This window comes from Pristiophorus japonicus, chromosome 16 (genome assembly GCF_044704955.1).
Source record: "Pristiophorus japonicus isolate sPriJap1 chromosome 16, sPriJap1.hap1, whole genome shotgun sequence".
Lineage (NCBI taxonomy): Eukaryota > Metazoa > Chordata > Chondrichthyes > Pristiophoridae > Pristiophorus > Pristiophorus japonicus.
The window spans coordinates 104,747,251-104,759,404 of record NC_091992.1 but is presented as its reverse complement, the minus strand read 5'-3'; the positions used below and the strand labels follow the sequence as shown (position 1 = coordinate 104,759,404).

Here is a 12,154-nt window from a genome sequence, read left to right as displayed (position 1 = left end):
GTGAGTCCGATTTCTTTTACACATACGCTGAAGGTGGCCTTTAACGTGGCAGGTATTGCACGAGTACTCCGCAAACCTGCACCGGTGAGCCCCATGGCTTCCTCCACAACACCAGCATGGTGCTGCTTGATTGGCCCCCCTCGGCGGACTCTGAGCTCCAGGATCCCGAGGTCCGTGCTCTCTGCCCCGGGCAGAGCCACGTTCTGCAGTTTTGTCCGTGGTGGGCGCTATCCTGTGGACAGTGTCTGCCGGGTTCGAGACTGTGTGGATCATTTGCTTGGTGCTGCAAGTCGAGGTCATATATGCCCGGCTGATGGTGATGGCCTTTGTCAGAGTGACTGTGGGTTCCGTGGCCAGCAGCTTGTGAAGGAGGCCCTCGTGACCAATCCCCATGACAAAAACGTCCCGCAAAGCCTCGTCAAGGTGCGCCGCGAGTCTCCTGAGGTCCGCAGCATATTTGGTGATATCCTGGTCCTCGGGTCTGTAGTGATGGTAAAATTTGTATCTGGCCGTGAGGATGCTCTCCTTCGGTTTCAACTGGTCACGAATGAGTTCAGTCAGCTCCTCGTATGACTTGTCCCTGGCGCTCCCAGGTGCCAGCAAATTCCTGACGAGACAGTAAACCTCACCTCCACAACTGGAGAGCAATATCGCCTTACGCTTCTTTCTCATTGCGTATGTGTCCTCCGTCAGGTCATTTGCTGTGAAGTAGTACTCGAGTCTTTCCGTAAAGGCCTCCCAATCATTGCCCATGGTAAAATCCTTTAGCGAGCCCAGAGTAGCCATGGTTGCGTGGAGTTCGTCCGCTTCCTCATTGCCAATGTGGTGTATGTAGCACACAAATCACTGACTCCACACGGTCTGGTGTAAGTCTAACTGCTGTGACCTTCGTCCTTTATTGTTCAGCTCCAGAGTGCCTCCCAGGTGTGGTGGTCACCCTTATATAGTCCTTGTTACAGGCACTACCAGGGTTTCTCACCGCAGCGCCCTCTGTGGTGTGGCATAGTACTTACATTACATTTAAGATACTGGGACGATACACACATCATTACATAACAGACACTTTAATGCAATTCGGAGGGAGTGCTGCAATGTCAGAGGTGCGTCTTTCAGATGAGACGTTAAACTGAAGCCCCAACTGCCCGCTCAGGTGGATGTAAAAGATCCCATGGTACAATTCGAAAAGAGGAGGGGGATTCTCTTATATATATAACCCTCAACCAACATCACTAAACAGATTATCTGATCATTATCTCATGCTGATTGTGAGAGCTTGCTCTGTCAAAATTGGCTGCTGCATTTCCCCACATTAGAACAGTGATTACATTTCATAGGGACTTGATTGGCTTGTGTTAATTCAATTAACATCTAATACAGTTGCTAGCATTGCCGATAAAAAGTTCTCCCTTGTGAATCACTTGCTCTGTATTTATGCTGGGGACATCAATAAATGCTGTTAAGAGGGAAGATTGGCCAAGACATTTTATTGGAAGTTAAAGGTGACTATGTAGTTTAAGCGGTATGATAAAGCATAACTAATTATCACTGATTTTTATTGGAAGAAATCATGTCCTGTTGACAACATACATGATTGTAATCAAACACAAATCTTAGCTACCTGTTCTGATTAAATCTCCATGGGACAAAGAACATAGAAACATAGAAACATAGAAACATAGAAAATAGGTGCAGGAGTAGGCCATTCGGCCCTTTGAGCCTGCACCACCATTCAATAAGATCATGGCTGATCATTCACCTCAGTACCCCTTTCCTGCTTTCTCTCCATACCCCTCGATCCCTTTAGCCGTAAGGGCCACATCTAACTTCCTTTTGAATATATCCAATGAACTGGCATCAACAACTCTCTGCGGCAGGGAATTCCACAGGTTAACAACTCTCTGAGTGAAGAAGTTTCTCCTCATCTCAGTCCTAAATGGCCTACCCCTTATCCTAAGATTGTGTCCCCTGGTTCTGGACGTCCCCAACATCGGGAACATTCTTCCTGCATCTAACATGTCCCGTCCCGTCAGAATCTTATACGTTTCTATGAGTTCCCCTCTCATCCTTCTAAACTCCAGTGTATAAAGGCCCAGTTGATCCAGTCTCTCCTCATACGTCAGTCCAGCCATCCCTGGAATCAGTCTGGTGAACCTTCGCTGCACTCCCTCAATAGCAAGAACGTCCTTCCTCAGATTAGGAGACCAAAACTGAACACAATATTGTAGGTGAGGCCTCACAGCTGACAAACAGAAGTATTTCTAAAGTTTAAATATCTAGATCATCTTTGAATGGTTAATCCAAACCATAACTCTTACAATTTCTAAGTATAGTTTGATTTTTCATGACTATTCCAATTAAGTTTTTCTTATTAGCAGCATACTTATTCAAAAAGGTCACAACAAATAAAATAAAAGAATCTGAACTTCAGAATGATTTAATTTCAGTAGTTAAAAAATACATACCAGTGATGAGAGTTATGAAAATATAATAGCAAATAAATGCCAATTAAAATGCTTTAATTGGTATTTATAATACAAAATAATTGTATAATTGAATCTATGAAAATGAAGAACATTTTATTTTAAAAAACTTGCCATTATCATGCAGTAGTAATAAAGGTAGGATACAAAAAACAGATGCATTAACAGAGTTATCATGAGTGAAAGGCTCAGTACCTTTGCTTTCTTTAGAAGTCTCTGTAATTCATGTTGAGGTAGCAGGCCATGGTTTTTGACAAACACTGGCATCTCTGGTGGCCAGTGTGTCTCGTAATAAACTGTTCCATGGATCTCCATGTATCTACTAATAACTTCAAGATACTTCGCCTTTCCCTGAAGAGCACAAAATTAATGATAGTCAATAGCTTCGAAAGAAATGATCTTAGGCAGGATAAAGTATGCTATTACATTAATGACTGCTTCGCGTTGTCTCTGCAGAATATCAATCAAGCTTCTGTGTGCTTTTACTATGTGCTGAAGTATGAGTTGAAGTATGTGTTTTGATCACACGTCAGATGAAAACTAAATGGAATGAGATCAGTTGTACTGATGCATGACCCTGCAGTTGTCTACATGTTTCCCACCTCTATAACTGTTGCTTTGAAGCTAATCAACAGTCAATACTGCAACTTGCTTGGTCAACTGTTTTTACTTTGCCAGGCTATTTGCGGATAACTTTCTATGCAAGAAAACAACTTGGGCCGTTAAAGCAATTAGTGCTCTGATGAAAGTTGATGATTGAAAGCAGTTAAATATAATAATATAAACTAGGAGAACCACCCCCTCCCCCTTCTCAAAATGGAAACGATAACAGGCTTTTGTATACAAAGCTTGGATCACCAAACTTATCGATCGGGAACTTGCGGTTGTATTGACGGTAAAACAGAGTAATGACATTGAAACTGACAGCAACTTGTGGCGTCCGCACATGCGCAGTTAAACATGAAAATCCAGAAGTTGCTGTCAGTGATTGCCCACTCCTCCAAAGAGTGTGCTGTTGAAGTCCTTGCAGAAATCTTACAAATTACTTGAATTGATGTGAACATTCACTTTTTACATGCTAATCTCGCTATCACCGCCCCCCCGCCCCTTAAGCTAAGCCTTGTTGAATAAGGTGTAACTGGATTTTTAATGTGGTACTAAGTCATAATTACTGCTAATCAACTTCTCCCTGAAAAGCTAATTTTATATTTGTGGAATTTCAAATTTCTCCATTCTGATACAAATTCCATAGCTATTTTAAATAAGAAAAAAATGAAGTTTGTTTATGATATTTCAGCTTCTACCTTGATCCCATGTGCACGTCCCAATCTTTATTTCACTCCCTGTAAAATTATTAAAAAGTGGAGAATAATCAGTGCTTTTTACTTCCTGGTTTGTTGTCTGTGAAAACCCTTCAATATGATTGGCTGCTTAGCAAGCTTGATGACATCACTGTTGCTGGATGCGGGTGAACCCCTATGGATGGCGCCAGAATGAAATTAACATCAGGAAAAGGTGAAATCCACGATACAGAGATCGCTAGATCTTTGTGGACAGCTTTCTTCGAGGTCAGTGGCAAGTGCCGTTACTTCACTGCTGACTGCAACATCTGGGCCACTGACTAGGGGCCAGGAATAATAGTGAAGAAGTACAAGGAAAGATTTTGTAGAAAGCTAGAAATAGCAATCATATAATTTGCACCAAAGATTTCAAATGAGAACCTCAGCACACAAAAATGCATTGACATTGTAAATCTTTTATACAACTCAAATATATTTATAGTTTTCTCTGTGAAAGAAAATCACAACTCATACATTTACAAACACTGTAATAGATTTCTTCAGATTATAAAATTATCCTCACTCGTTTGATTCAAATCTTTCACCAGGTGAGGGCTGTGCTTCTAATATCTCTTGTAATTATGTCTCGCATTCGCAACTTACCGAGTAGCTTATTTTCCACCTGGTGCCTTTGTTATTTGCATTTCACAAAAACAACAAAACCTCAACACTGTGCCAATCTGGTTGTATCCTTAATATTTGGGATAACCTTTAGAACTGGATGGAGTATAAAAGTAGGGAAGTCCTGTTACAACTGTACATTGCATTAGGGAGAACACACGTGGAGTACTGCGTACAGTTTTGGTCTCCTTATTTAAGGAGGGATATACTTGCATTGGAAGCAGTTCAGAGAAGGTTCACTAGGTTGATTCCTGAGATGAAGGGGTTGTCTTATGCAGAAAGGTTGAGCAGGTTAGACCTATACTCATCGGAGTTTAGAAGAATGAGAGGTGATCTTATTGAAATGTATTAAGATTCTGAGGGAGCTTGACAGACTAAATGCAGGGAGGATGTTTCCCCTCGTGGTGGAATCTAGAACTAGGGACATAGTTTCAGAATAAGGGGTTGCCCATTTAAAACTGAGATGAGGAGGAATTTCTTCTCTCAGAGGGTCATGAATCTTTGGAATTCTCTACCCCAGATAGCTCTGGAGGCTAGATCATTGAATATATTTAAGGTGGAGACAGACAGATTTTTAAACAAAAAGGGAGTTATGGGGAGCGGGCAGGGAAGTGGAGTTGAGGCTAAGTTCAGATCAGCCATGATCTTATTGAATGGTGGAGCAGGCTCGAGGGGCCAAATGGTTTATTCCTGCTCCTATTTCTTATGTTTGTAAGCAGTTAAACAGGTCATTATGGCTCAGATTTTGTGGTAAGAATAACAATGAGACTATCAGCGTTATTAAGGAGTAAATCGGACAGCAACTTCCAGCGTCTGTACATGCACAGTTAAATGTGGAAATCTGGCAGTTGCTGTCCAATTCAACCTGCTCCCCCACAAGCTTCGCGATACCGTTACCTCGCTGAGAAACTCAGAATTTAAATACAAGGCAGCCAATAAGTTGCTGTACTTACCCACTAGAATACAAGAAGGCCCCAAACATAAAATGTTAGGGAGGGTGCATTCAGGTGTAAATGATTCTTTAACAGCATGATAAATCTTAATTATTGCCAAACAACCTCTCTGTCACTGAAAATTTACTAAGTGTGGAGTCTCATTTCTTCAGATTTTAACTATTGTTGGCGATTCAACATTTATTCTGGAAATTTTCTGAGGACTTCACCTAAAAAGAGTAAGTGCTGCGCTACTCTACCTTATTGGATACCAGGAGAAAAGGAGCACTTGATCATTGGCATCTTGCTAGACCTCCCTCTTGGTCTGCAGGAGAAATAGGACATGAGGTCAGACAGAGCAGCACCAGTTGCTGCAGGAGAGAAGGGACAGGTAGACTCCTTTTTCCCTGCGGGTACAGGACATCCCTTCTCCTCTGGACCTCCTCCACTAGGACCTCCAATGCCGTGTCCGAGAACTTGTGTGCCCTCAGTTCCTGAGGCATCCTGAAACGGAGCAGAAGGGCAAAAGCTCGCTTGATCTTGATTTTCAGTATGATTACAGACCGTGAAAGCGGTGCCTCACGATCCTTCTGACCTTTTGTGTTTTAGCCAACATACTCCACACCTTCAGTGGAAGTCGGTGAGTGGAGCCCACATAGACTGTTCCACGAAAATTGTGTCTAATCAGCGCTTGAGTGTTAAGGTGTTTGTTTTAGCACCTCCAGGCAAGTTCAGATTATGGTAATCAACAATTGGGATCAAAATTGTGTGCTAAAACCAGACTTTCTCCTGGTGACTTCTATAAAGTGTCCAATGAGATAGGGTAGTACTGCTCCCAATTAGCATCTACTTTCTCCCTTTCACCAAAATAACCCCTGTGTGGCTCAGTGAGGATTCTTCAATCTGATTGGTTGAAGAGGCACGCTATTGCTTTCCCTGCTTACACACGCCAGAAATCCCCTGTAGAGGGCGCCATTCTGAAAAGGATCTCTGGTAACCGTAAGATGTCGCTCAAAAGCTCACGAAAAGTCTGTAAGCGTTATGAACTGCAAACACCATGAACGGTAATAAGCGCCATTCCTTCGCCACTGACCGCGAAATCCAGGCTTTATGTAAAAATGTGAAAACCTTTAGCCACTTTATTCAGCTGTTGTGTGCATGTAAAGGTTTAGCTTAATGCACAGATTGTGAACTCATGTTGAATTTTGACTTTTATTTATTACACCAACAATATTTTTTAATACTTTTATTTAAAAGTCTTGTTTCTATATGAATTTAGAGATAAAATATCAGAAGCTGCATTTCCTGAGGAAACAGATCAAACCAAAGTTCTCTAATACTTAATTCAGATCTGTGTTAGTGAAAAGGTTCAGTGTGTAAAGAAAAAACAACTTTTCTCTTTATCTGTGCATCCTTAGATCCCAAAATTGGTGGACATGCTGCCGGCTTACCGCCCAAAAATGCAATTTTCGTCAAAAAACACCTACATACCGCCGACATACCGCTCGGCGGAGAATTCATCAGTGATATACCGCCGGGCGGTATGCACACTGCCCACCCATGCAGACAGCCGACATACCACCCAAACGTGTAAAATTTGTGACTTACCACTGACATACTACCGGAGCTGCATACCGTCCTGGAAAAGGTGATTTTAAGTCGATCTTAAGTGGGCGATATGTACACAGAGATGAGAGGTTTGTTTGATCTTTATAGTTCTCCACAGTTTAATGTATTTTTAAATGGATGGTAGTAAGGCAATAATATAAATGTTCTAATGAAACTTTATTTACTCCTTTATTAATTAACGATAATAAAAATTTTAGTGTCTCTCACCCCCAGTCTCTCCCACCCCCCCCACAGCGTTCTCTCCCCCCCCCACAGCAATCTTTCACCCCCCCCACAGCGACCTCTCCCCATCTACAGTGCTCTCTCCCCCCTCCCCCCACAGCGATCTCTCTCCCCCCCCACACAGCGAGTTCTCCCCCCCCCACAGCGATCTCTCCCCCCAGAACAATCTTCCCCCCCCAACAGCAATCTCTCTCCCCCCCACACAGCGAGCTCTGCCCCCCCCGCACAGCGATCTCTCCCCCCCTCCCCCCCCCATAGCGATCTCTCTCCCCCCCACACAACGAATTCTCGCCCCCCCCCACAGCGATCTCTATCCCCCTAGAGCAATCTCTCCCCTCACAGCGATCTCAGGCCGGCACTCTCTGGCCTCTCGTCAGTGCTTCTCGGCAGTGGGGGGGGGGGAGCTTCACAGCAGCATGCGCGTATGCACAACTCGGGAGCCGAAGATTCCCGAGTCAAAAGACTTCTCCGTCGCCCACCGCCTGCTGCACTCTGCTCGGCTTACCGCCGAGAAAAATTCAATGAAATTCCCGCCCACTCAGCTCCAGCGGCAACGGGCGGTAAAAAAACGACGTGCCGCCCGTGGACCGCTGAAAAACGGGTGGACCATGTGATTGACCAATTTCGGCCCATCAATGTTAGACCTCAGCAAGGGGGCACAAACTTAAAATTAGAGTAAGGTTATTCAGGGGTGATGTCAGGAAACACTTCTTCACACAAAGGGTAGTGGAAATCCAGAACTCGTCCCAAAAAGCTATTGAGGTTAGGTCAATTGACCCATTTTAAAACTGCGATTCGTAGATTCTTGTTAGGCAAGGCTATTAAGGGTTATGGAACCAAGGTAGGATATATGGAGTTACGATTCAGATCAGCCATGATCTAATTGAATAAAGGAACAGGCTCGAGGTGCTGAATGGCCTACTCCTGTTCCAATGTTTCTGAAGCAGAAAGGCAATACCTTTAAGCTTAAAATAGCTAAGCAAGATTTATTGTGAGATTCAATTTTTAAAAATTAAATTCTGTTTGAATCACATTAAGTCAAACAGGAGATCAACCAAGCTCCAGCTAAAGGAATTGAGCATGCTAACCGAATAAGAATGATTAAATCTGAAAATAATTCTTTATTAGTACCGATGCAGATGTAGCTATAAATAAATTCAATAGCTATGAAAAATTAGGCTACAAATTAATGTCAGATAAATTAATCTGTTTTATTAATCATTTTTAATAGCTATTGTTTTTGGAACTGAATTTGACTCCTTTTACAAGATCACAATCTGTCTTTATTCTTGTTCAGATATTCTTTCAGCAGTTGTGCTCTCAGTTGATTTTTAACATCTGAGGAAGACCTCACCTAATGAATAACAGTGCTACCTCGAAGACTAGGTTCCCTCCCCTGAATAGACATATAATCACATAAAACATTATTCTTAATAAAGTTCAATTTTCAAATATATAATAAAAAGGCACGAAAGGCCAATAGAAACCACATAATGTCATCTAAAGACAAGTCACTAACTGTATCTAATAGTGGCCTGACACACTTTTTGTTATATCATGGGTTTAAACAGAAATGGCTGAACAAAAAGGTTAAAAATTTGTAATAAAAAAGAAGGAAAAAAAATCAGATAGCAGTCGGTGAAATTACTTGGTGACAATAAATTTTATTGGACAATAAATCCTGGTGGGCCAGGCTCTCCAGTGGAAGTGCGCATTCAGAAAACCAGCCCAAGTTGTGTGGGGAAGCCTTTGGAACTGGCTGTTGTAGTTTAAACATCAGCCTTTTTGTTCTGCTCATCAATGGAATAACATTTGTTCTGTAAAAATCTTTCACAACGGATATTATTTTGTGGTCTGAAAATGCATGCCAATATACTCAGAAAGACATGAACAAATAGAGAGGGGTTAGTAAAGGGATAATCAATGTGTTAGATGTTGTGTTTCTGAGTCTCATCTGATTTTTAGGCAGTGTCTGTCTGGACCAGCTGTGGCTCCATAGGCTAATAAATAGTAAAGCATAACCAGAATGCATGACAATAATTCATTCTTATCGGTTCAAACAGTAAACCATAAGCTCCTCATTAGCAGCACACAGCTAGGCAAATGAAAAGTTCAAACTTAATAAGTCACTGGTGTAATAGTACAGCTTACCTACAATTCTCTATCCAGAGTTTAATCACACCAATCAGTATTAAACTGACATGCATTCACACAGGTGACAAATAGTAGCTTGTGGAGGATATGAAGAAATTCACACCAGTTCACTGGGAGAGACATTTCTGCAGAGGGAGCTAATGCACCTCATTAAGGTGGAATTGTGGAAGTTTTACTTTACATTAAACTCATGCTATACTTGACCTGTGGTCAGCACTGATACTGGTGATGAAAATGGGTGAAAAGAGCATTCCCCAACATTGTGGTTCACAATACTTTGACAGGTACCTGCTTCCCATAAGACTGAGCTCAGGGTTGCATTGTCGCCAGGGCAGTGCACTCCAGTGTGGCCAGCAAGTGCAAGGACTGCCCTTATCCACATGCCATGAAAGTGCCTTTCTACTCAGCAGCCCTTCACTGATGCCACCTGATAATGTGGCCTTGCTGTTCCCAGTGTGACACGACAGAATTGCCCAGGTCACCAGCTAATTATGCAAATTAATTATCTTCCAAGGTTGTCCCATTTTTGTGCAGACGCCAAGAGTGACTGCTCTGCTGGAGCCATTAGTGCAGATCTTGGGTTGCATTACTGGCCACACCAATCTCTCTTAAAGGTTCTCCTGTGGAATAACAACGGTCTCATGTCTGCAATGTTTTCCTACTGTATCTAACAAATCTAACAAACACTAAATAGAAAGGAGTAGGTCATTCATCCCTTCGAACCTGTTCTGCCGTTCAATTAAATCATGGCCGATCTGTATTTTAACTCCATCTACCTGCCTTGTTTCTGTCACCCTTAATACCCTTGCCTAACAAAAATTACCAATTTCAGTTTTGAAATTTTCAATTGACCTAACCACAATTGTTTTTTGGGGGAAGAGAGTTCCATATTTCCACTACCCTTTTGTATGAACAGAGAACCTACCATTTTCCCAAATTGTTTTTATATGACAAATCGGGGCAGAATTCGGCACACCCTTTATGATTTAGAATTCTATCACATTTTACACAGGTTATCTGCATTGAGAAATCTGCCAAGCACCACTGAATGATTCAATAAGAAAGCAGCAGTATATGTTTAGTTATGTAAACAGCTCTTATTAGTGCTTTTAAATGGTTTTGACATGTTCCCCAACAGCAACATAATGTGTCTCTTTAAATGACACATGTTAATGTGAGAACTGTGCACCATATTCATCACAGTCGACTAAAATCTCATCTAAAAAAAAGTGGGGAAAGCAGTCACCAGTTATGCATTAAGCCATGAAAATAGACAATTTGACCTTTTTGTTGGTGCTTGCAGAGGAATCGTGTCTGGAATGATAGGTACTGTGATGGCAGAGACCAAGGGCTGGAATATACCAACCTTGGCGGGCCCATGGCGGACGGCGTCGGTGGCTGGTCCCAGTCCCACTGTCAGCTCCAGCTTGCTATGTAGAGTGAATTTACCGTGATTGGGTTTGTTACGCCTGCCCAACGCAGTTCCTGGCCAATTAGAGGAAGTGGGTCTGATGACGTCATTTGATGACATGTCATCAGTCAGTTTCCTTAAAGGGACCATGACCAACTTTAATTTGACAGTTGTGCTATCAATGTTCTGCAGCATTGAGGTGCTCCAAACACTGACCAGCACTGCACAGAGGTGCACGGCTGCACCCAGGCTCTCCCATGACTCCCTCCATGTGCTTATGGAGAGAGTTACAACACAGGGAGGTTTTCTTCCCTTCCAATGGGTGGAGAATACCTCCCTAGGAGATCAACACAGCCTGGTTGCACATTGCAGAGAAGGGCACAAGCAGGGATGTCATTAGGAGGACCAGGCTGCAGTGCCACAAACATTTCAATGAGCTCAATAGATCACAAAACATTAGTACAAAGTCACACTCAACCTCATTCTGCTGTGCCTCTCATCACATCCCATCACTCTGCCTTCCCTATCCTACTCTTGCACATCCTTACTCAGACCAACTTAGCTTGCATCTCCACCGATCCCTCTCTATCTACATTATCACTTTCTCATCTCACTATTCACCCCTCACACTTGCCCTAATGCAATCATACCAACTAACAACACACAAGGGTAGGGACTTGGGTGTTTTATCCAATGTTCATGTAAAGTTTCTCTTAATGTGCTGTCAAACATTGAAACCTTTCTTTTCAACACTTTGCCTTCTTGGACAGATTTGTGTGCACCTTTGGAAGTGGCTTAGTGAGTTGCAGTGAATGGTGAGGCATAACGTTACCCCCTGCAATGGTGATAAGTGTGAAAAGGAATGATTTGGGCATTGTAGGGATGGTTTATGGTGCTGCTGTGGGGTGGTGCCAATCTGGCACATCATGTGGTAGCCAGGGTGCACAGCATCAAGTGAAGTAAATCTGGCTATGGTGAGGCCATCCCTGGCATCCTGGACAGCAATGTGGTCGGGTGCTGATGCCCTGTGTCCTGTGCAACATCAGTTGATTGCGGAGAAGGTTGGTGTTGTTATTACTGTTGCTGGTGTGCCTGGTGCTGCTGGTGTTTGGGCTGATTGCGATAGGATTCTGAGGACCAAGGTGAGAGAATATAAAGTGCACCAATGCTGATGAAATAGATAGCAGGTGAAGTTGAGATGACAAAATCAATCTGTCAATGGTGGAAGAGGTAATGAGGTCAGACTGGATGGAGACTTGTGTAAAGACTTGCAGCATTCTGAATCTGCAGTTTAGAGAAGCGAGTGACTAAGGGAACATTTCTCAATCAGCTGGGAGCTTTGACTTGACATTTGAAGCTGTTAAC

At 42.7% G+C, this 12,154-nt stretch overlaps 1 protein-coding gene across 1 annotated transcript in view; it reads right to left on the bottom strand.

Annotated features, from left to right (window-relative positions):
- The window catches only part of LOC139227130 (alpha-1,6-mannosylglycoprotein 6-beta-N-acetylglucosaminyltransferase B-like), a 987,210-nt gene that overhangs the window by 67,318 nt on the left and 907,738 nt on the right, over window positions 1–12,154 (bottom strand). Inside the window, exon 12 of the mRNA XM_070858195.1 lies at window positions 2,676–2,831. Coding sequence (XP_070714296.1) covers window positions 2,676–2,831 — 156 coding nt within the window. The remainder of the gene's footprint in view (window positions 1–2,675; window positions 2,832–12,154) is intronic.